General features: G+C 42.6%; 1 protein-coding gene across 40 annotated transcripts in view; it reads right to left on the reverse strand.

Moving 5' to 3' along the window:
- Positions 1-26,273, reverse strand: part of Rbfox2 (RNA binding fox-1 homolog 2) — a 243,672-nt gene that overhangs the window by 146,585 nt on the left and 70,814 nt on the right. For 34 of the 40 annotated variants that reach the window (NM_001414967.1, XM_063263884.1, XM_006241843.5 and 31 more), the window contains exon 2: positions 14,342-14,392. The exons of 5 other annotated variants lie outside the window; for them this stretch is intronic. In NM_001414967.1, the coding sequence (NP_001401896.1) occupies positions 14,342-14,392 (51 nt within the window). Of the gene's footprint in view, positions 1-9,402; positions 9,524-14,341; positions 14,393-26,273 lie in introns of all 40 variants that reach the window. One more of the 40 variants, XM_063263913.1, reaches the window with a different exon arrangement.

Genomic DNA, 26,273 nt, shown 5'->3' on the forward strand with positions numbered 1-26,273 from the left:
TAAGTACATGTTTCTAGGCTTGGAATCCATGTCTAGAGAGTGAAGGGGAAACTCCTGGCTGAGTACTTGGCAGTGCCCTCCAATAAGGACCAGCCTGTGCTCTGCCTTGAGTCTGAGCCAGAATCCCCTGCAGAGCATGCTGGAATGGGCTGCTGGGCATCCTCTAGTTTCTGGTTCAGTAAGCCTAGGGGGCAGGAAGACCATCGATTTACACACATTCTCAGGTGGTACTGACACTGCTGGCCCAGAGGCCACCCACCAAAGACCACTTGACATACAGACTTTAGGGCCTTTATAAATCACTGTTATTTCAGGGCTACTTCCTCACAGGATCTGAAATAAAGTGTCTATAACAGCTCTAAATAACACATCTACAGTGTAGGATAGAGCACCTCAGGACACTCTAGGAACTGGGTTTCTACTAAAGTGGGCAACAAACAAAGCCAAACTCTAATGTGGGTAAAAAACATCTGAGAATGTTAGCGCAGATAAAGAAAATGCAAGTTGTTCTGTGCCGGTGTAGCAAATTCACTATGGACCAATGGCTACTTGCTTTGCTCTGGGTGCCCTCTGCTGACAGAAGTCGACAGAGCCATCTCACCTTTGTTCTTCCCTTTCCTCCTCCCACCCAGGAGATTTAAGAGTCCACAGCATAAGACTCAATTGCAAAAAGGTTTCCAGTTAAGAACTTTTCTTCAGCCCATAGTGAGAAGGACAGACTTCTTTTGGCAGCTTTCTTAGGCCCTTCCTCCATATGTATGGCCTGGCCCTATCTTGTCTCCAAATACATTAACTGGTTCCGGGTTGAAGAATTAACTGACCAGCGTTTGATATAATGGTTTTGTGAGTGTACCACGAACTTCAAAAGTGGCACAGGAGAAAAATTGCTCTCATAAAATGCCCAGTAGAATGTGAAATGTAGCTGGTATCTTGGGCACCTCTACTGGAGAGAACTGTTCCAGTGCGGTTCCAGCTAAACTGTAAGAGCTACAAAGTATCTTCATGTCTACCTTCTCCTGTTCTTCACCTGAGAAAACTGGTGGGCCCAAGGTCAAATGACAAATGTTGAGCCATGAGAAGAAGCACAGGACCCAAGATTCCAGGTCTTCTTGTTATTTAGAACATCCCTCTTTTGTTTGGGGGTCTCACTACCTGGCCCTGGCTGGCTAGAACTCAGAGAACTCTCACACACGGGGCCTGCCTCTGCTTTCTCAAGTGCTGGGAGGGATTCAAGGCCTAATCGGACTTCTTTCATGCAGCCATTGAAGACAGCCACAGCTTAACCATCTCTATGAATCGGAGATAAGAAAAACCAACAAACGAGTAACTAACTAGTCACAGGGGTGGGGCCCTACTTTTTCTAGTATCAAGACTAAGCTTTTCTTAATGACAATCTTTCACTAATAACAATCTTTTTTTTCTTTTTATTGTTTTTCACAGGCCATAAAGCTGTATAGGTTATTAAAAAGAAATATCTAAATTATGGGCCAGTTAACTATGGTTTGTGGGCAAAATCAGCTTGTCATCTATTGTTTAACTCACATATGGCCTATATGTAAGATATGTGTTCTCGTGCGCGCTCTCGCTCTCTCTCTCTCTCTCTCTCTCTCTCTCTCTCTCTTTCTCTCCCTCCCTCCCTCCCTCTCCCTCCCCCCCTTTTTCCAGGTGCTCTTGTGTCCATATGAATGCCTATATGTATAGAGACCCAAGAGCCACCTTGAGAATTTCTCAGGAGTCAGGCACCTCAAACAGTCTCTCACTGGGACCTAGGGTCTGACCATTAGGTTAGGCTGGCTGTCCAGGAAAGCCCAGGGATCTCCTTGTCTCTGCCTCCCTGGTGGTAAGACTTAAAACGTGCCACCATGTCCAGCTTTTTACATGACTGTGGGAGCTCAAACTAGGGTCCCTATGCAGTACACCAACAGATGACAAGCTGATTTTTGCCCACAGACCATCATCAACTGGCCCCTCACAGTCGTGTTTTCTTTTTAAGGTATGAAAACAAAATTCAAAAGCAGGAAATGGAGCTGGGAGAGATGATTTGATGGTTAGGAGCACTGACTGCTCTTCCAGAGGTCCTGAGTTCAATTCCCAGCAACCACATGGTGGCTCATAACCATCTGTAATGGGATCTGACGCCCTCTTCTGCTGTGTCTGAAGACAGTGACAGTGTACTCACATATATAAAATAAATCTTTAAAAAAAAAAAAAAAAAGGCAGGTGAAACTTTTATAAAAAATACTTATTTCTGGGCCCACCAATGTTATCAGAGCTGAATTTTCTGTTTCTGTCTCCTTTCCTCAGAATGAACAGAGAGGATGGCCCACAGAGCCCACTTACCTAGCCTAATACTTGACGGAAGCAGAGCCTACTCTGTTATGAACCCTGAGATATTGTTTGGGGAGCCTTTGTTTTCATAGAAGCTCACCGTCCATGTGAGGTCTCTGTCTCTGTGGTCGCTTGCCCAGGGACTCAGCACACTGAGCACACCTGACCCATCTTGTCTCCAGAAACACTGTGGAAGTTGCTAATATGCTTCCAGCAGATATTTTTCAATATTCTTTTTTACAAATAAGGAACAAAACCTCAGAGAGGTAAAAACATCAGGCTCAAACTGAAATTTGGATTTGACACCAAAGTCCTACAACCATTCTCCAGTGGTTTTCAAACTGTTCCCGTCAGCTTCAGGGCCTCCCAAGTGAAAGAAACCAAGAGGCAGGCTGCAGTTTCCCCGCCTTTCCACCAGAACCACCCACCACTTACCTACTCGTACAAGCTATGTCTCTGTAGCTCATGTTGGGCTATATAAAGTGACTTCAGACACTTACATGGCTTGCTACACAGCATGCATTCCCCTCTCCCTTCTAGAGCGTGACATTTAGGTCCCACCCATTATAGCAATGCTACCCAAAAAGGTTTGAACAATACCCACACACTGATCTCAATTTAGGCTTCAATTTATGCAAACCCGAGAGTTTCATTAGCACTGAGCATTTAGGCTACTGCAGGCTACACTCTCTTTCTGTCCATGTTACTGTGGAGCTATAAAGCTTTGCCTGACCACACAGTACAATCCTCGAGCATCTGGGAGCCCTGTGCTGCCCAGATCTCTGATGTAGTGGCAAGCAAGCTGGCATCTCCTAAGAACTTTAGTTAGGCCTCCATTCTAATTCCCTCACTGTGTGGTTAGCATAGCTGTCTACTGCACATATGCTATAGCATTTTATCCACTTCATTTTGCCTCCTCTTTAAGCACTGTAAGCCTCAAACGAAATTCTTTGAGTCGCAATAAACTATAGGACTCACCAAAGCACACTTGATTGCCTTATTTCTACCTTAAGTAAACATCTGAAGAGAAACTATTTTAAAAAGCTTCAAGCCTGTAGGTCTGGAGTTCAGTACATCTCATCAAACAGAAACCAGCTATAACACTTCTTAGAGTTTCTTATCAAGCTCTCACAAAATCTTAATTTCCTTATATGCCAGTAAAGATTACAATTCTGTTCCCTTGCATATAGACTCCTTGGGGACTCACTGAGATCAAAGGAGAACCGGTATGAAGATAACAGAGAGAAACAGGGCAAAATACAGAAAAATCAAATGTAAAACAAAACTCTTTTAGGATTTGTTTCGTGTGTGTGTGTGTGTGTGTGTGTGTGTGTGTGTGTGTGTGTGGTGTGGTGTGTACATGGGTGCAGAGGCCTTCAGAGGCCTGATGAACGTCCTGGATAGTTTGTGGCAACCGTCAACACCTATTGATATTCAGAAGTACAGTGGGACTGAGAAGCAAACCCCAGTGCTCTGGAGAATCAGTGTGTTCTCTCAACCACTGAGACAACTCTTCATCTCAAAAGTTGTCTTTACATTGTTTCTTTAATCAAAATGGAAGTGATGAAATACAAAATATGTCTAGTTGAAAATTTATAAAATTTGAAAGCTAGCACTTTTAGATTTAGAATTCTGATTGTCCAATTCAGAGACAGAACTCCAGAGCCTGATTTAACCTACTGTGACTCCTTTCTTTACCTATCTATATACAGTATGAAGTATTACTTAATGTCTCCTACAGGTGCTGGCACCACTGTGTTCTCTGTGTGTTAGTGCCTTCACTATAATAACCCTGCCTGGCCACCTGCTTTCTTAAGGGTAAAGTACATCTACTGAAACTAATGTTCTGGTTAGGGGTGGGGGCAATCATAAAACAACAGAATTAGAGAATTCTTAAGTCAGTCTATGACCCACATGATGTCAAGGTGCTTGTGAGAGCACTGGGTGCAGGTACAACGAAGAACAAGGGGCAATCCTAACAGGAGACACACAGGGACATTCTACTAATTCAATAAAGACATTTATTGGGTGTTTTAAGAGTCTTCAAGGGCTAGATAAAATGACAGATTTACATTTAATACCCACTTGACCAAAGTCATTAAATTTGTAAGAGGTGCTCTCTCATGGAAGATCAGATATCTTGCTTCTCTGTATTAATTTTTCATAAAGTTCTGGCAAGGCAGAGGTGATGAAATCTGGCAGTCTGACCAAAGTTGCCCTGTTCCCGTCTTTGTCCAAATATATCAGGTCCTTATTGCAGGGCTGTTTGGGTTATGACCTTTAAGATCTCTTAATGGCAGGGATAAGTACCAACAGAAATGGAAGGAAAGCATGTCCTTCAGAGGACAGCAGACACTAAGTCTAGTCCATATAAACCTATCAGCGAGACTTCTTGATGGAGGTAGCAACTAACAGGAGACTTAGGGAACGGGCTGGATGCAAGCATGGGAGGTACCTTAAGGGGAGGTCCTGGGACTTAAACCCAGCCCTTACCCAGCCCTACAGTAAAGCTGGAATACTGAGGCCCTTACATGAGGGAGAGGAGCGGAGAGGAGTGCTCAGCAGAGACATGCTAAGTAGTGTAGTGAGACCCCAGTGAGGTCAGAGCTGTGCTTTTAAGTACTAATTATAGAGAACTTGCTACAGTACAATTCTAGTGACTCAAAAATTTGAAAACTAAAACATTGTTGATTAAAGCATTAGTATACTATAATATAGACTATAATCCGGACGAGCCTCAAAAGCTGGGTAAGAGTCATAGACAATAGATTAGGTACCTCACACAAGTCTAGCAATAGGAAATGCCCAGAAGAGAGTTTCAGCCAGAAAGCTTATCACAGTGTTTGTCTTTTAGTCAACAACTGAGTGAATACCTGGAGTGATGGATTTGTCCTAAAACTGGGGGATGGTGACAGGGCCACTATTCCACATTTACAAAGTCACTGAATGGAACGTTATATTGGATAGACTTTATAGTGTGGAAACTATACTTCAATAAAGCTTTTAAAAAACAACTGCCACATGTGCATTTAAATAGATTCATATTCTGTGTATGTGTGTATGTGGGGGGGGGGGGTAGCTCAGGGGGGAAATAATATAAGAAAGGAAATATAGGGGTTGGGGATTTAGCTCAGTGGTAGAGCACTTGCCTAGCAAGCACAAGGCCCTGGGTTCGGTCCCCAGCTCCGAAAAAAAGAAAAAGAAAAAAAAAAAAAAGAAAGGAAATATAGTCATATTATTCTTCCACTTGACTATAAAAATATTTAGTGTTAATGATATATCATACAGCCTATAAAACAATGATATCCTGGATTTATTAGATGGAAGAAGGTATGCTTATAAAATGTAATTCCTATCTTCGGCCGCAGGAAGCCAGAGGATATGTACAATTAATAAATAGGAAACAGCAGAATGCAAGTTCTGCAGATCCATGATGGTAGCAACAGGAAACCCAGTTTGTGAACCCTTGAAGACTGAGACCTGGGGACAAAAGCCAAGGCTGAGCAAACCCACAACCCACGGAGTTAAAAACTGCTGCTCTTACTCTCCTCTCTTGCTCCTTGTTCTTCCCTTTTCTTCCCCTCTGTCTCTGACCCTTCTCTCTACCCCGACCCCTTCCTTCCACATGCCCATGGCTGGCCTCCTTTCCTCTCCTCTTTTTCTCTCATTAAACCTCTCCACGTGGGGGAAAAAAAAGAAATAAAGAAAACTGCTGCATGTGCCTCCCTTCCTCCACTAGAGGGTGCAGGGACGACACCATGATAGGAGTGGGGGGGGGGAGGAGATGGTGGAGTGTAAGGAACAGAAGAAATAGTTACCTTCAGAACCCATCTCCCCGCCCCACCCCCCCAGAGCTGGGGGCCGAACCCAGGGTCTCAAGCGCTCTTCCATTGAGCTAAATCTCCAACCCCAGAACCCATCATTTTAATCTAGCCTCTAGCTGGGGTCAGGGAGAGCTGGGGATTTGGATGCACAGATGGGGCAGTAAATGCTTAAACACATGAACATCCTCATATGTTTTTGTTTGTGTTTATGCTAAGACTTAAACCCAGGGCCTCGTGAATGCTAAGTAAGCAGCCTTTACACTCCCAGCCCTAAAGTTGAATTCTGAAGGACAAGAATGTTTTTCCAGAACCATTGACTATAATGCATTAGCAAGTCTAGGAAATAATGTCCACCAATCAATTGTTGACCACAATCAACGCATGAGTGCATGCCCATGCATTTATTTGTGTGTGTGTGTGTGTGTGTGTGTGTGTGTGTGTGTGTACACGTACATGCTGTCTTAGAAAACACTGAAAGGCACACTTTACACAGAGCTATGTCCATTTTTAAGCTTGAAGGCACTAAGCTATGTAACTGAAGCCTTCCCCACATCTTCCACCCACAGTTATCTACCTACAAAAGCAGAACAGCCGGCTTTGTCTGCACAAGGACTACAAGAGGTGGTGCTTTTGTCCTTACTCCCCAGCCAAAGTAACTAAAATTCTGAAAAGTTCATCGTGAAAACTGCTTTCAGGGGCTGGAGAGGGGCCAGGTGATTAAGAGCTGCTCTCACAGAGAATCTAGGTTGAGTTCCCAGCACCCACATGGGGACTTACAACCATCTATAGTAACTCCAGTTCCAGGGGATCCCATCCCTCTTCCCTAATTTTAAAATAAAGAGATAAACTATGGACCATCAGCCCTTTAAAGCAAGACAAGAAGAAAACCTGACAGAAACAGAACTTTAGGGCATGAACACTTTGGTTTTCTTTCTATAAAATAGGAACAAGCCCAATTTGGGTGAGCTACTCTAAAAATCAAGTAAGACACAAAAAGCTCTGTAAACTTAAGCCGCAGAGCACTTTACAAACATTTGTTTTTGTAATTTTTCTGATAATCCTATTTCTACAGAGACTTCAACACCTAAACCTAAGCCAGTCTGTTCTTGTCTCAAATGCTCACTGTTAACACCTCATTCACAAACAGAGTAAGTGTGAGGCACTGAGATGTGCCTGAATTAAAGCTCAAAAGGACTATGAGAGGGCACTGCAGCATCAGCCTACAACACTTAGTTTACAAATATCCCGCCAGCACTGAGCATGTCTCAGACGGGCTACTCTGTTCATCTACCTGCATCTGCTGGACCTGAGGTGACAGAACTGGACACTAAAGCCAGCTCAGTTGCAGTTGCTGGCAGTGTGCGTTCCATCAGATCACTTGTTCCGCACTTCCTTGGCCATGCTTCCAGCTCTCCTGCCTGATAAACCCAGTCACAATTCTGCAATACTCCTCCAAGCCCTTCTCAAAGTCCCTAGGCTATGTGTAACCTAGTCATACAAGTTTAAGTCCTTACAGTACAACTAGATACTATAGAGATGATTGATGAAATCACAGAGTTTCCTTGCCAACAGTCCACATTTGAATGCTTTGAGAATGTTTAATAAGACACAAGAAATCTTTGCTCAGTTGGACTGGATGCAGGCAAGACAAATGTAAAGAACGACTGAGAGGAAACAAGAACAGACCTCCATGGGGCTAGTAGGAATGCCATTAATGTCTTGCATACATTCTGCCAAGTCTGGCAACATGCCTGTGACCCCAGCACTTTTCAGGCTAAGGCAGAAAGATCCCAAATTGGAAGTGAGCTTAGAACACACAGGGAAGTCATCTCAAAAAATAACAAATAAACAAACAAACAAACAAACCAAAAAAACAGACACTGAACATTTTGTGAAGCTAGTTTATGAAACAACCCAGTAGCATTTCTATCAGTAGATCTGTATAAAATTTTAAACGAAAGTTTAAAATTGCTTTCCTACTTCAACCAAATGTTTAGTTAACCCTTGGTGGCCTGCTGGTCTGTGTTGTTTAATGACCACTAAAAGGAGCCTTTATCCAATGCCACCCAGTTGGTCCAGGGCTGTGTCAACGAAACTGTCAGCTTACCTTTCCATTCTCAGAAGTGGCCCAACTTGAACAACAGATTATTATAGTCACCTTAATAATAGTGGGTGTATAAAGTTGCAATACTCAGAGGTGACAAAGGACCAGTCTTAGGATTCCTGCTGTATTTTCAAGGTCTCCTCTGAAAGCCAGTTCCAAATCAACAATCTTAACAGATCCATGAGGTTTTTATAGAGAACCAAGCCCTCTTCTAACTGAACTACCATTCCTAAGTCCCTTCTATACAAGAACTAAGACCTGACACACGCAGTTGTTCTCCCATTTAAAAGGCTCACAAACAATCTCACTTTGCTGTACCAGGGTGCATTTACAAATACATGCATGGCAAGCTGTAGTTGGCCGTCCACCAGAATTAGATGCTCAGGCCCTGCTGCTGAAACTGCACATTATGCAGTGTATCATGAAGAGTTCAGGCTGAGGGTGAGATGGAGGGACATCATCAACTGGCTAGCCCATTCAGTGCCAGAAGCTGCTGTTTAGGTGCTGGGAAGATACCATCAACGCTCTCACTTAGCGGTAGACTCACTCTGCTGTGATAGAGACACTGGTCAGGCAGGATGTGCCATGGTGATGTGCCCACAGTGCAGCAGTGGCATGCCTTTTATAAGGATAACCAACCAACCACCTTCAGACTAGTGTCAAGTCTGCTCCACAAGAAGGAACCCGTGCCTGGTGCTATATATGTGGTCAAAAGTCTTCAGGGATGATATGGAGTCATAGATCCTAGCAGAGAAGGTGCAACTGTTATTTTTCCTAAGAGGACATGATGTGCTCATCAAGTTGCTACCTAAACAAATATGCTCATCTCCAAAGATAAATGGTGCTGTCAGCTTTGATCAGAGGACAGTGTTGACCCATACATAGCTGGTCAATAACTGAGAATAAGTGATCATATAGCACATAGCTATTAACAAGACATCTATGTCACCCAAATCCAAGACATCACAAAGGAGAGGACAGAAAGAATAAGAGAACTCAGAATGGGCTAGAGCATTATAGAGTGCCATCTTCCAGATACAACATGTTTGTGCCACTCCTGAACTCACAGAAGCTCTAATTACCTGCACGAGACTGGGCCATCAACGTTCATCAAGGAGCAAAGTGGGACTCACAAGGTTCACTTACCTTTAGGATTTATAAGTAGTCGATGGTGTCTTGGTGGAGGTGGGGGGAGTCCCGTGATACAACCATGCGACTGTAAATAACCTCTCACCCCAGGCTTCTAACAAAACCCATTAAGGTAGGGCTAGAGGAGATGAAGCAGAAGAAGAAGAAATTGGGAAGAGAAAGGGATCAGCAGCGGTAACATGGGGACAAGAGAGAGCAACAAGGGTATACTTTATGTGCACTAAGTGTTCTGCCTGCATGTATGTCTATGTGATCTATCAGACCCCGTGGAACTAGAGTTACATGAATTTAGTTCCTCTGGAACAACAGTCAGTGCTCTTAACCACTGAGCCATCTTTCCAGCCCCCAGGAGCTAGAACTCTAAATCACTAAACGACATTACGAGCCTAAAATCCTGCACGGCTTTGATAAATACTTAGCTTTTTAAAAAGCTGATTCTATATCTGTGAAACTGAAACAGTGTTCACCTTCTCCACTTCTTCAAAAGATCACACTGGAAAGTACGAGTGTGTGTTTGACCACTTTATGAGCACTGCCATCCCCATGATTGCTCAGGACAAAAGGCCATGGTAACCTTGCTTAAGAAACCCAAAGTGGGTTAGGAAAGGCTCAGCGGTTAAGAGCACTGGCTGCTCTTGCAGAGGACTTGGTTTGGTTCTCAGCACCCACGTGGGAGTGCACGACCCTCTGTAACTCCAGTTGTAGGAGATTAGAGAGCATTTCTGGTCTCCCTGGGCACCAGGCACACATACATGCAGGCAAAACACTCATTCACATGAAATAAATTTTAAAACAACAGCAACAAAAATACCTTGCGAGTTATGGTGATGCACCCCTTTCTTTTATCTCAGCACTTGAGAGGAATAGGGAAGGAAGATCTTTGTGAGTTCTAAGCCAGTCTGGTCTACAAAGAGAGTTCCAGGACATGGAGGGCTACATAAAGAACCTGGCTCAAAAGTAAACCACTACCAAAAATAAATGAATAAATGAATAAATGAATGAATGAATGAACGAACGAACGAACGAACGAACAAACGAGCAAATGAGCGAGCAAATGAGCGGAACCTCTACCAGCAGACAGGCTTCCTTCTGCTTTTCTTCATGGGTTTTTAACATGACTGTGTCTTACCATTTATAACAAGATGAATGTGCTACAGACATAGTGAAAGTTGGTGTACTAAGTTGATACTGAACTGAGCCAGTGGTCATGGACTCCTCCTACCTAGATCTATGGCTAAGCATCATAAGGTCTGGGAGATGTTAAATGAAAGTAAAAACGTGAGCAAGTGAGCACGTGTCCGTCACCTCCACTTGAAGAAATGGAGCACAGCTCAAGAGCGTTCAAGGTCTAATTTGGTGCTGACTTGGGGAAGGCTTTTACTGGCGTCCTTATCTTCCTTCCCAAAGGAAACACTTGCATCGTCTACTGTAAGTGAAGTCAGAGAGGATGAAACGTGAAGTGATTGCCTTTCACAACATGCAGACAAGCATTAGATGCTGATCAAAGTCCTGGGTAGAAATGGTTCTCACATGTGTAAGGCAGAATCCCAAAAGAATAAGAAACAAACAAAGACACTCAACTAAAATTCTCAGCAGCACCCTACCTTGATTCCAGCTCCTGGATTTGCTGAGCCAAATCCACACTTGGGAGCTGTAAAGATCACAAGTTCAGCTCCTGCCCAGCACAAACTGCTAGGTGACCACTATTTCAGACTGATCAGAGCCCCCTAATCGCAAGGCACTGAGTGGGAGTTCACAGGGTTAGGGCATTAATTAGCAGCACTTATTTACATTCTCTATTCATCCAGTACAACAAGCAGCTGCTCATATTTTCATATTTGTACTTTTCTAAGATCCCACAGACCTAGCCAGAGTATCCGACAGAGCCCAAGAAAATAAACAAAAAGAGACCTTTCACCACTGGAATGTGCCTCAAGGAAAACCAGCAGCTTTGCCCCACAGCGAAGGGTCTGTGCCAGCCTACAGCACAGTGGCACAGGCAATGGGCGCACAGAAACACAAACAGATCCCTGCTACCAAAGAAGAGCAATAAAGGAGTGCCGGCAGAGACCACTATATGAGCATCAAGAAATTCTTCCTCAGTCCTTCGCTTAGCGCCCCATTCATCTGCAATCCCCACAGAGACACAGAACTAGACGGAGTCTTTAAATTAAAATTAAAATAAAATTCTGATTTTATTTCTCTATAGATACATCAATAAGTCTGCCATCTGATACTCAGATAGGCAATTTTATAAATAATGAACTATGTGCATTGCTATGTAAATCTAGATTAGGAGATTGAATGTGATCTCCCATATGTTAGCTAACACCCTGGGTGAGAAGAAAGGGTGACACAGAGAAAAAGTCTTCTTATAAAGCAGCCCTTAACAGTACAGCTCTCATTCTGCATGACAGAATCACCTGCAGGGATTTCTAACATTAGAACCACTAAACCCAATCTTCGACCTACTCAGTCAGAATCTATAGGGGCTCATCTCCAGGCTCCAGCATTTTCTTTCTGATGTATGGTCAAGATATAGAACTGTCTGTCAAAGGTCATAAATACCACAGGCAGTAGAAACTCCAGGGCAGGGCTACACTAAGAAGAAAAACACACATGACTTCTACATTCTCTTTAGATTTAGGGCCAGTGACCCTATCTTTCTTTCTTTCACTTATTATTTCATGTATATGAGTACACCGTAGCTGTCTTCAGACACACCAGAAGAGGGCATCAGATCTCATTACAGATGGTTGTGAGCTAGATATGGTTACTAGGAACTAAGCTCAGGATCTCTGGAAGACCAGTCAGTGCTCTTAACCTCTGAGCCACCTCTGTAGCCCAGTGACACTTTATCTTTCAATAAAAGTTCCCATCTTCTTTCTATTTCAACAGGAAGAATCTACTAGGCAATGAGCCCTGAGAACAACAACTCTTCTTCTATCCTTCCTATCCCACCTGTGGCACTCTGATGTCGTCATCCTAGCAAAAATGAAAGCACTGGGCAAAAGCTTTTCATGAGGGAGGAAGCCCTGCAGAGGACTGCTGATTATCCTAGCTTCTGAGATCAGCTTCAGCACTTTTGATGAAACTCAGTTCCTTCTAGACCTGGGAACTACTCAACCTTTCACTTAGCACTGCCATTCCATGTGTTCCAAAGGCAAGTAGAACATGGGTGGCTTTTTAAAAACAACACTATAAAGAACCAAGAGTATGTCTTCAAAGGTATCAGAAATTATCCTTTCAAACCCCCTAAAAAATGTTAATATCCTGCAGGCAAGATGAAACTCATCCACATTACTTCTCTAAGGGATGGTCTTTTGGGTCCTACCTTACCTCTGAACAGCCTCATCTGCTCAAGTCTTTAAATAACACAAAGATGCTGAAGATTACACGCCAGCTCTACTGAGGCTGAAGGTTTTGCACACTGTTAATCCATAGGTAAAATATTAAGGCCTGGGTAACTGTTACCTATCTAGCTGGCCATTTTGTGCTGTTACTAATGTTGTTACTAGGAAACTTTCTCATGCCCGAGGTGATCAAATATTCTGCTATGTTCTGTGCTTTGGTGTTCTTGGAAACCAATCACAACAGAGGTCAGGTATAAGTGTCTTGTATAGTTAGCCACAATAAGGTTGGTACCAAACCAACTGCCAGGCAGCACTCCCTGTACCTATGTATAAACTTTTATGGTTTTTGTTTTTATAAGCTGTTCCTGGGATGGACCCCAACATACGAGAGACACCTATACCACTCTAAGAAGCTATTTGGAAGACTTCCATTTTGAGTAGGGGTCAAGTAAACCTTAAGTTCCCAAGACCTCCCTCATAACCGACACCTGCTTGGCAGAAAGAGATAGGTACTTAGGTCACTGACATCTTGGTTTAGCAAGTTAAGACATGATATTAAGCAAGACAAGACCCCTACCACAGTTGTATGCCCAACCAATGGGGGCAGGTTTAGTACAAAACAAAACATGTTCCCTATCCCTAAACATTGATTGGTGAAATAACTTGGTACAGATGTTTGTGGGTTTCAAGGGTTAAAAGATCTATAGGATCCTGGCTAGAGGTGGCAGCTAGCTCCTGAGTCTGGTCTACAGCCCTAATCAATTAGTCTTTGGGGGTAGCATTCAATAAACTATCCCTGCTTAACTGAGACCACAGAGATTGGGGTCTGAGTGGTTTGTGTGGCAATTCCTAGACCCCAACATATCAGCTGTACTGAGGATGTCTTGTAGGAAGTACTTCTGACCAGGCTTTGAGAGAGCTTGGGAATCAACAACCCAAGAACACAGGCAGCAGAAACTGCTTTTTCTCAAGTAAGCCTTCCCTTGTAAAACCCACATGGCTAAGAACACCCCAGGGATAAGCAAGGGATTGCCTTGCTGCAGATTGCTGCAAATACTCAAAAATATCTGTGCAAGCGAATGATGGAAAATGAAAAGGTAAGTCCAGTATTAAGAACTAGAAGGTCTGCTGGGCAGTGATGCACACACCTTTAATCCCAACACTTAGGAGGCAGAGGTGGGTGATCTCTGAGTACAATCATAGCCTGATCTACACAGTGAGTTCCAAGATAGCCAAGGCTACACAGAGAAACCCTGTCTCAAAATGCTCCCCCTCAAAACAAAACAAAATCAAATAAACAAAAGAACTAGGAGGTACCAAGAAACTGAGGCTAAAAATTCATAACTATCAGAAGAGTTATACTGCTAAGAGATCGTTTCTCCTGTAAGACTCATACTTTAAATAACATGACTATAATACCTTTAGGATTAAAAAGTGTACTTAATTAATAATCGCTAAAAGCAAATTCACTGGTAACACAAATTATACTACCTTCAAAAATGTAATTTCAGGAGAAATTACCATTTCTCTCTTAATGCATTCTTTCAGGGCATACTAATAGAATTAGAAGCATAGATACCTACCTGGCCGTCCCTTGCTGGGAATCCATGATAACCCGGGGTCAGTGGCTCGTTCTAAGACAAAATAATAATAATAATAATCAAACTTTAAAAGCAAATGTTAAGAATCAAAATCATGCAAACTAATCAAATACAAATTTCGTCCCAAGTTCCCAAAATTTGCTATTTTGATAATGTTCCTGCATACATAAATTCTCTCCAGCTAAACACTACAATGCCATAAATGCAAACACGCTACAGACAAATCCTAGTTTTTCTCTTTGTGTAGGCAGACTGTTTCCTTTTCTGTGTTCCTCAAGCTGAGTACTACTGAGACAAGGAAGAGTAAGTCCTAACTTTGTCCTCCCTGGAGTTTGAGCAGACCCAGAGGCTGACACAGGACGACAGACAATGTTCCACATGTTTCCATGTGTACACAACCTGTTGAGCAATGCTTTTAACCTGGAGTGTCAGTTAAACTATCAGTTCTGTTAGCCCAGATGCAGTTCTACTTCTGCTCAGGACTCCCTTACCACTCAATCACCAACTGGCTCAAAGTGGCCGCTAGCATACATACATGTTAGTGTAACTTACATTACTTGCACAGTTTCTGCTCCACATTATCTATTAATTTTTCCTTTTAGAATTCACATTTAGTATGTCTCCTCTTCATACCAAATAGTAAAATCAAGATCCCTGAGGGTAGAGGTGCCAGCCAACAGAAGCACTAATTCAGCCCCACGGCACACACAAATCATGAGCACCTACTTTGGCTGACTGGACCCACTTGATCATCCAGGTAATAGATATTGAGTAATAAAAATTCCAAACTAATGTTAAATGACTGAAAACATGAGAAAGTAAGTAAATGAGGCCCTGCCTCACAGGCAAGGAACTTTAGGAGACAATGCACACACAAAGGACAAACAAAGCACATAATTTCTTTGTAATTTGTAAGAACTCAATGTAGCTACTTAAATAGCCTCACCCTCTTCCAAGCACTTGGGTTTTTATTCATTCTAAAGAGAAGAGGAATTTTCACTGATGGGGCTTCATGGGAAAAGAGTAAAATTTCCACTTAATGGCAGCTACATCAAAGATATAATTACATTCAAAAGCATGGTTATATATTCATATAGAGTCTGTACCCCCTTCAAAAACATAAGAGGTAGAGTCAATTTAAGCTTATACAGGACTATTGCGTCTTGTCCATCATACCCTGTTCCCTCCCAAGATCTAGCACAATGACTGACACGTGGTAGGCACCTAAAAGAATATTTAAGCAAATAAATGGAATTGGTCTTGCATAAGCTAGCAATTCCAAGTTATTCTCTGTACCTATAATTTTTTGAACACTTAAATATTTATAGTCTCCTCAAACAAAACAAAACAACCCTCCTGGTCAGTAATAGAGATAACCGTGACCCACGTCTAGTCCTTGCCCCACCCCCTCTCAGAGTCCAGAGATTTTTATTTAAATAAATGTAAAAGGGCTGGATGTAGTTCAGTGGTAGAATGCTTGCCTAATACATGTAAGGCCCGGGGTTACTTCCCAGCAGCACACACATTCAAAAAGAAATGGACGCCAGGGAAGGATAATTCATCCTCATGCAGCAGCAGATAGGCCTGTCCTTAGGCCAGTGCCACGCTCTCCTGATTATTAAAAGTTCTGGAGTGAACTTGGAAATCTTATTCTTCAGCTTTTTCCTTCAAGATTTTTATTTTTAATATTCATAAACCCTTAAGGCTAAGGTGTGTGCGTGCGTGCGTGCGCGCGCGTGCCTCACAATTATAACCAAAATAATGTTTTTAAAGGATGCCAAGAAAGTCAAGGGCAGAAAGAATAGTCTTTTTAAGAAATGCTGATGAGACAACTGGATATCCACATGTAAAGGGAGTTAAAGGCCTGTACTGTTTACTCCAGCTAGACTGACCTAAAACTGTAACGCTTGTGAAGGAAACCTTCCAGACCTCTGGGCAACCAGTAGTCTCTATACTAGGACACCAGCAGCACGGGAGACAAGCAGGGAGCTCAAGTAAGCACCATCCGAATGTCCATTTGTCCTTCAGCATCCTCCAGGAACAAAGTCCACCTACACGATGGGGAGTACTCTCAAAGTCACATTTGATGAGGGAAATGTTCCCAGTATGCAAAGCACTCTTGCAACTCAGCAATGGGCAGGGGTGGGGAGACCTTTAAAATGAAATGAGGCTTTGAACAGTCAATTCTTCAAAAGATATGGAAGATGGCAGGTAGGAAAGGTGCCTGCAAGGAGGCTCAGTGTCATTAGCCACTGGCACGACCAACCACAGGGACAACACACAACAGGGTAGTCATAATCAGAAGTCTGACGACAGCAAAAGTTGAGGATAGAAAAGAAATGAACTCTGTACAGGACTGGTGAGATGGAAAGCAGTACAGCAGTCACCTCACAAATGGCTGGTGGCCCAAGAAGGTAATACGAGGCTGGACTCGTAAGATGGATGGCTCTGTGGCTAAGGACAGACAGACTGCTCTTGCAGAAGACCTTAGTTTCATTCCCAACACCCAAGTCAGAAGGCCCGTAAGTGCCTGTAACTCCGGCTCTGAAGCATTCGATGCCTGTAGCACCTGTGGGCGTCTGCACTCATATATGTACATATTCACACATGTATGCACTCATGTATGTACATATTCACACATGTATGCACACACAATGAAAAATAAAATAAAAAAAGTTACGCACACTGTTACCACATGGCTCGGAAACTCCACAACAGGGAATGTAGCCAAGGAAACAAAACACACATCCACTCGGACAGAGCTTGTGTGAGCTCAGCCAAATCTCATACGGCCCAGAGAGTAGAGCTACCAACAGCAGCACCATTAGACACAAGGGACTAAATGTGGATGAATCCTGAAGACATCACAGCAGGCAAAAAAGACCAGAGAGAAAATGGCCAGAAACTTCATCATTCCATTTATAGGAAATGTCCAAACTGACAAGTCCACGGGGACAGAAAATAGCTGAGTGGGTTTAGAGGCAGAGGGTGAAAACAAGCAGTAACCAGCAGCAGGTTCCATTGGGATGATGAAACTGCTGGAAATTGGGTACTGGTGACAGACGCACAGTTCGGGCGTTATACAAAAACCGCCAATCCTCTGAAGAGATTAATAGTGTAGGAGCACCTCAGTCAACCTCTCACTTTAAAATGATGGGGGCCGGCAAGATGGCTCAGCTGGTAAAGAGGCCTGAGACCTAGCCTGAGAACCTGAGTTCCATCTCTCAAACCGCAGGGTAGGAAGCAAGAACAACAGTCCACAAACACATCCTGTCCTGACATGCTAGAGACCAACAGTACGGGAGGGACGGAGGGACGGAGGGAGGGAGGGAGGGAGGGACGGAGGGAGGGAGGCAGAGATCCTGGGAGCTAGTATCATTAAAAACTCTAGGAGCAAAGCTGGAACAACATTACCATCTGTTGTACTACAAGGCTAGGGCTACTGGGAACTCTATGTGTTGGAGCTGTGTCTCAGAGTGGTCTACACTAAATGAAGATGCATGGTTTTCCTTTTCAATTTTATCTTGTACACTCATCTCTAACAATGCATTAACTTTACATGGCTTTGACTTTTATAAATATAAATCTTGCAATGTGTTTCCTAGCAACTCACTCAATACTGTGTGAGGCTCCTTTCCACTTAATGCACACTGTTACATCCACTCATTCTCAGTGCTGCTCTAGTACCGTATCCTAAATGCCAACAGGTATCCCCACCCTACTTTCTTGATGAATACTGGAATTCTTCTCCATTACTCTGTGCTTACTAACCACACAGCCTATGGGATCCTTTAGAGACACCACTTCCCATCCATGAGATCAAGAAAAAACAAATGAAACTATTTAACTGTCAAGACTGCTCAAAGAGGAATCATCATACCTAATGTAGGAACGTGAGTTACAGGGGCACTGACAGGCAATAGGACAAACTACCCAGTGCGTGCTCCACCTCAGACCCACTGTTCCCTCGGCTCTACAGACTCCCCAGTACACCTGCTCAGGAAACGCGTGCAGAGTGTCCGTTTTGTCAGCCACAGTGAGAACTTCTTAGGAGGAACTTCCATTTCTCTTACAATGGGGAAATGTTATCATTTACACAGTTCCAACAGCTTGTGTTCCGGTTTACAAATATAGAGAAGTCTCTAAGAGCTCTCTAAGCTCATAACTTGGCTTGCATGGCACGTACTTTAGACATGAAAGGTATCTTGCTGGCTCAGTGTTGAAGCAGTGTGAAAACAACAACTGAAGGTTAAAAGCAGGGACTGGATTATAAGAGTTAACATCGTGGATAGAAATAAAGTATATAAAAGCAGGGCACAGTGCCATGAAGCTAGGACTTCAGCAGCTGTAATCCCGAGGAAATGGAGCAGGAGGACCAGGAATTCCAGTGAATTCCTAGTCCGTCCAGACTATGTGAGAGTCTGTCTCAAAAACCCATAAATTAACTAATTAAATATATACACATATAAGAAGCACAATTACAACCACAGAAATGCTTACCAGCTACAGAGGCCAGCACTTAAACCTGTGTGGACATGAGAAAGGGCAACACAAGGTCCTTAAGTAACTGTCAAGTAGCCAACCACAGTGGACGCTGAGTATGCAAATGGACACTGAGAAGTGACACGGTGAGACTAATGATCCTGACTTTCCTATCTTCATTGGCACACCTAGGTGTGATAGAGCCACTTAAGCAGAACAACAATGATTAAGGAGCATCAGCTGTTTGGTAGTCAAGGCCCCAATGCCTTGCTATTGATGCATGCAGTCCTGAGTGTTAAGAAGGCAAAGTTAGTGAAGCTGGTAAGAAGCACAGGTCTCTTTTTAAAAGGGGAGGGGCACAGTAGCCTAATATCCCTAGCTTTTAGTACGACAAGACCTCCAGTAACAGTGTGACCGACTAGTAGCGCTGAACAGACAACAGTATGGTTTTCTGCAGCAGTGGTCAGTTTCTGCCCTCATTCCAAAGACTGGGGATCCTGTCAAGGGCCTCATATGTGCCGTGCAAGTTCTCTAACACACACTGTTGTTAATAAAATGGTTTTACTTTAAAAAAAATTGCTTTCTGAAAATTATCAGTATCACCATTGATTAGGTAATATATGTGCAAAAATACCAGCAAAATTACAAAAAACACTTGCATGGGGGAGTCATCATAAAGCAATTTTAGATACAACTGAGAGTTGCTAGGAGGACTTACCAATGCTGAGTACCAAAGGTCCTGCTTCTGGCTCCCGATCACAGTCGTGATCTAGACCCCAAGGGGCCGTCTACACAGTACTAAAGCTAAGCCTGCAGGGAGCCTCAGGAGGCATCACAGTGCCCAAGGTACTCAACAGGTCACGCTTGGCCAACCTAAGGCTGTGTGAAAGCATGTCATACCAGTCAGTATCACTGATCAAGGCTGGCTGGGACAGAGGCAGAAACAACAAGCTGATCAATTTTTAAAGTCCAAAAGCTGTTAGGTTTCAGGCAGTCCGAATATCCAGAAATGAGCTCACAGTGGTCTATAGGAGGTTACATAAAAGCCGGTATTACTTAGGAACTTGTGAAACTGATTCCCATCTGCCAAAAGAAGTCATTTACCTCCCTTACCTCTGACAGAAGGGAAATAGGGCTCCATTGACATATACCTGTGCCTGCGTACGAGAAACCATTCTACCCTCCAGGCTCCCTCAGTCCCTACTCACAGTACTTGTTAAACATCAGAACACCCCCCCCCCCACCAGACTTAGGTCTCCTGACCTTCCCAACAGCCAATCACCCTCCTCACAATCTCTACTATTCCCACGCTCACGCTCTTGTTCCCTTCCTAGGCTCCATTCTCTACCTCCGTGCCTCCACTCTTCTCTCCTGGTCACTCACCTCCCGAGCCCTGGCCTTATCCAGTCTGATTCCCTTACTCTCTGCTCTAGATTCTTGCAGATGCCTCTGGATGTTCCTTCATTACCTTCCCCCTCCCCCATGAACCCTTCCCTAATAATGGAGTGTGCATGCCAGCAGTTTCTCTACTGCCCCATCCCGCCACAGTGATGCTGAAACCCAGGAGAGGCACAAATAAACCCAGGTCAGCACCACTGCTTTTTACTTTTTTATCTAAAAAAATCAAACCAATTTCACAAAATGGAAGAGGAAGGACATTATGAATAAAACAAAATTTGTGCTTCAGGAGAAGGAAGCAAATTAAGGTAGGGACTGACCTGTTTTCCACCAGCACAACTTGGGTAATGCCCATGACTTATTCTCTGTTTGAAATAAAGTCATTGCCTTGAATGCATTTGGAACAATGGAAGGAGAAATTATTTACACCACATGGACTGGGGCAATTGCTCCTGATATTTCATTACCTTGCTCACTGCAAGTTGCTCTTTTTCAAGCATTGGTTCTAGTTTAAACAGAGAAGGAAGTAAATATCGCAGGCACTAACATGAGCCTAAATTGCATGTGCTAATCCGTGCAAACTAAACCACAGCAACAAATAAAATCTCTCTAGCTCAAGAAGAGAAACACGGCTAAGCAACCAAGTATTACTCTGCTTCCAAATCACAGGGTTAAAGTACGTAAAGATAGGATGAAGATTTCTAAGGAGTATAGATTTAGTAGGTCCAGCCTGCTTCCAGTTTAAGGTTCAATTGCTAACTGGTAAACTAATCGTTCTTGCTATGCAAGTCACAATCCACTGTCCCTCCTGGTCCACACAATGGATGGCAGTTCTGTTAACTCCTCACCTACACTCTGACCTTGGTGGATGTGATGGTTTGTATATGTTCAGCCCAGGGAATGGCACTATTAGGTGTGGCACTGTTGGAGTAGGTGCAGCATTGTGGGCGTGGGCTTTAAGACCTCATCCTAGCTGCCTGGAGGCCAGTATTCTGCTAGCAGCCTTCACATGAAGATGTAGAACTCAGCTCCTCCTGCACCCTGCCTGCCTGGATGCTGCCATGTTCTTGCCTTGATGATAATGGACTGAACCTCGGAACATGTAAGCCAACCTCAATTAAATGCTGTCCTTATAAGAGTTGCCTTGGCCATGGTGTTTGTTCACAGCAGTAAACCCTAAGACAGGGTTTACTACTTGTTTGTCAACATTAAAAATGCCCGTGGTCTAAATGAATTTCATACCAAATTGGAAGGGAAAGACTACAGGCTTCTCAAACCCCATCTTTTCAATAAGTCATGAGATCTAAAAGATAAATCAATCCCTTTCCTTAGAGACGAGAAGGCTATAAAGTTGAGAAAAGGTCTCTAATCTTTTAAAGAGACAGGTGCCAAGTAAAAGGCTCTGGCTGGGAAATTAGAATTCCCCTGTTCTCATATCTATTGACTACTGATCTCACACACCTAACTCCTGTCTCCCGTTGGAAGTCAGAAGTTTAATTTTCAAATACTGGATACAATGCCTGATGCTAGCAAGCAACCACACCCCAGTTTGTCAACTATGTAACAGAATGTCTACCTCACACAGCAGTGATGGTTAGGGAACACGAGACAAGATTACCTGGCACAGAATTTAACACAAGAGATGCTCAAAGGAATAATTTCCTTGTTACAAAATAACTCGAAGTAGAAACTATGTAACAAGTGAATATGAACTCTGCAACTCCCCACAAGTCCAAACAACTAAGCTCTCTCTTAGCTTTCTCTCCCATCAGTTCCTCAGGTATGTGGCAAATGACCATCCAGTTTCACAGATGTTAACAAATTTCATAAAAAATTAGTGATGTTGGGGAAGAGTGATATACAAGGCCAACCTGGGTGACATAGCAAAATCTGTTCAGAAATTGACTTAGGTATAGAGAGCTAAACTATGTTTAAAAAAACAAAGTCAGGAATGACAGCATATGCCTGTAACCGCTGCACCCAAAGGGGTAGAAACAGGTAGCCCAAGAGCTCAGGGCTAATTTCAGCAACATAAAAAGCACAAGGCCAGCTTGAGACCCTTTTGAATAAACAAAAATTAAATAAAAGAACTGTAACAGGATGGTTGTGATATAGACTTTAATACCAGTACTTGAAAGGGAGAGACAGGTGGATCCCTATGAGTTCGAGGCCAGCCTGGTCTACAAAGCAAGTTCTAGGACAGCCAAGGCTACACAGAGAAACCCTGTCTAGAACAACAAAACAAAACCACAACAAAATACAAACAAAACGAATGAGTAAAGTCATTAGCTAGACATCTGAGGAAGACGCGAATGAGGTTATTTCTAAGAAAAGCAGAGGAGCTTTGCCTTTTACAATGATTATGCTTCCTACGTGAGGAGAGCATGCTCCTGCCATCCCCTGGGTTTTTTAATTCACTTAATTTTATCCTTGCTTTTATTATTTAAGTAATATTTGTTCAAGAAAACAGAATATTACTTTAAAGTAAAGAAAAATAAGAGTCTCCCTTAGTTTATCCTTCCACATTTAAGGCTTATGCTCATGGTACAAACAGAACTCCCAATCTGAACATATGACATCACTGTGATGCCTTGAATGAAGAATGCCAAACCATGAAACTTTATTTCATGTACAAAGTTACTTAAAATGCAACATAAAAATCACCTTCCAATTATTATATATGTAAAGGGTACATAAAATGTGAACTTCATGCTTATTCATTCCCCAAATCTCATTACAAACATGAAAATATTCCAAATATAAAAATGTAATAATCTTAAACTCTGAAGGATATTCTACATACATAATATTAAGCAGTTTTTTCCTTTCTTAAAAAGTTGTGGTTTGTTATATTCTTAAAACCACCTATCTCTAGCTTTCTAGGTTCCCCAATTGAAACTGAGTACTTTAAACACTAATTTTCCATTCTATATAGCTTGACAAATAGCACTCTACACTGGGTCATCATAGATCTGACTACTCAGATACTTTATGAACAGAATCTTAGTATCTGTCTCTCTGTGGCTGGCTTACGTCACAGTATCTTTGAAGTCTATCCACATTATAGCAGGTGTCAAAGCTTCCCTTAGCGCTGCACTGTATATGGACAACATATTCCACCGTCTTGTACACTTGTGGGAAGGATGCCAAGCACCTATTCAGACAAGTACCTGCTCGCCACCTGTCTCTGGCTCATCTAGGTTTACATCCAGGAGAACTATGTTACTGGTGACTCTAACTTTTTGAATTGACACCAACTACTTTTCACGGCAGTTGTACCATCATCTTGCATTCCTATCAGCAATAATACACAGGGATTTTGATTTCTTCCCCATCCTCACAAACGCCTGCTTATCTTGTCCCTTTGTTTCTTTAATAATAGCTATCCTGTGAGTATGAAGTAGCTTCTAATGATAGCATTAATCTTTTTCTTATGATTAGTGAACTGAGCATCTTTTCTGTCCTTATTGGTCATTAATATATGTTTACAGAACTATCTTGACAGTCTATTAAAATATTTTTCTCAATTGAGCTGTGGAAGATTATTTTGCTATTAGGTTCAGTTGTTGGCCTTGTGTTTTAGATATCAATCACTTAGTAGACACATGATTTGCAATTTTTTTTCTATTACTGAGTTCCTTTCATTCTGTTATTAGTGTCCTTTGATGAATAAAAGTGTTTAAATGTCTGGATTTTTGGTTTTGCTTTTTGGGATAGGACCTTGCTATGTAGCCCTGGCTGACCTAAAACTCTGAGCAATCCTGCTTCAGCTTCCCAAGTACTGACATGTCAGGCATGAGATGCCACATCCACCCACCTAAAGATTTTAATCTTCATAAGGTCAAACATATTGGCTTTTTTCTTCTGTATTCTGTGCTTTTAGTCTAATGCCCAAGAATCCATAGCTAAACCTGGTTATGGACATAAAGATTCATCCTAGATTTTTTTTTTCTTTTCTTTTTTTCGGAGCTGGGGACCGAACCCAGGGCCTTGTGCTTGCTAGGCAAGCGCTCTACCACTGAGCTAAATCCCCAACCCCAAGATTCATCCTAGATTTTCTTGATCATTCTAAGATTTCACTTCCTCATGTCTAGGTCTTGGCTCCACCCTAAGCAGAGCTCTGTACAACAGGTAAGGATCCATCTTCTTTGCATTTTTAAAGGTCCCTTGAATCTCCATCTATTACCATCTTTTTCAGTTCTAAGACTATGAAATTACATACCCATTCTATATATCTGCACAGATTTCTATCTCCAAACTGCCTTTTCTTCTGGGCCTGTTATTTCTGCTTTGCTAGCATGCATGATATGAAACTTTGTCAGTAGATGGCACAGCAGAGACACCTTAGGAGGAAAAGTTCTCGATTCTCATAGGAAAAACAGTTTGTTTTCCATCCAGCTCCTACACTGCAGCCAACAGCTGGAAGCTTCCCCAGGAGCCCTCTGCAGGCTGATGCACAGCATGTGCAGAGCATTCTACAGCATCCTGGAGAGTGAACTTCTGACAAAATGGTCTAAGACTTCATCCTCTGCCATCCGGAACTAGAGCCATGCCTCTCTAACAAAGTCCAGATCTGGCCTGGAGGGGTGAAAAGTGGAACCACTGAAGAAGGCAGCTCTTCAGATGTCCTACTTAATGAATAGGTGCTATTATAAAAGTTTGATACTGAAAGGGGAACTTCCCCTTCTAAGAGGAATGGGGGGAGGACTTACATGAGGGTACTCTGGGAGGAGAGGAAGGACTGATATCTGATTGTAAAGTGAAAAAATATATTTAATTTAAAAAGTTACACTATGTTTTATCACATATCAATCATATTAGTACATTACATCTACTTTTATGTGTCCCTCTTGTTTAGATTTTATTTGGATTAACCTAAGTCAATTCTGCATTGCATTTATCAAATTTCTTATCCAAAGTCTAACAGTCTCTCTCTCCTGAACAGGCCCAGACTGATACAAGTGAAATATTAAAAGTTACTTACTAATACAGAATAAATGTGTCTAATGTCTTAACATATTAATTACCTCACTAAAATTTGTGATACATCATTCTACAGTAAGGAAACAGACTCAGAGAAACATGTAATTTCCTTACAGTACTACAAATCTGGGTCCATTTAATGTTCCAATTTTTGCTGGTTATCTACTGCTATTTACGTTTCTTCACAGAGCCTAGAGAGACACAGACATGCCTAGAAGGATATAGCAAGTCCTACTACTACCCTTTGAATGAACTTGGAGTCTAGAACTTAGATCTGAGCAGGGTCCTTTCTCAGAACCAGTCCTAGTGGCTCCTATTGGTTGATGCTTGCTTTCCTACTTAAGAGTCTGAAATTTGGGGACAGGGTACTCCCTATGTGAACACCCACCACCACCCGTCCAGTTGAGCTTCTCAGGCACTGTCACAACTCAATGTGAGAAATTCAGTCCCAAGCAATGTCACTGAAAAAGGGAGCTCGGCCCTCCCTAGACAGCATGGGGCTTCTTGCACCCTCTCCTTCAGCCGGTGTCATTCAACATATCTTGTCTTACAGATATTACTATTACTGTAGTCCTGTGGGGCCTGAGATACTTGGGAGGCCCCAGAACAAACCCCTGATATGCTATTCAATTTGTTTTACTCTGAGTAGACAGAGAAATAGGTCCTTTGCCTTCACAGGCTATTTAAAACCCCCTTCTTTCACTTCTCTGGTCTTCACTTCTTAGTCTGTGCACCACTTATGTGGATTAGGTACATTTCCCTGAGCTAAATTTCATTCTTAGTGCTGAAGTGATGGTAAATTAATATTTAATAAGTCTATCAGACAAAAATCTGAGATACAGAGCTCTAATAAACTCAAAAGGACACACACACATCGTTTTCTACCTTCCCCGTCTCAATGTGTTCTTCATTACACATTTATAAACCCTTGAGCGGTCCTGGTGGGGATGTGAAAGATCGGCTATTATGCAGACACCTTGCCAGTTCCGTGGGAAGTTAAGTGAAGAGCTGCCATATGGCCGCCATTTCACTCCCAGGCACATGAATCAAA

This window comes from Rattus norvegicus, chromosome 7, assembly GCF_036323735.1.
Source record: "Rattus norvegicus strain BN/NHsdMcwi chromosome 7, GRCr8, whole genome shotgun sequence".
Lineage (NCBI taxonomy): Eukaryota > Metazoa > Chordata > Mammalia > Rodentia > Muridae > Rattus > Rattus norvegicus.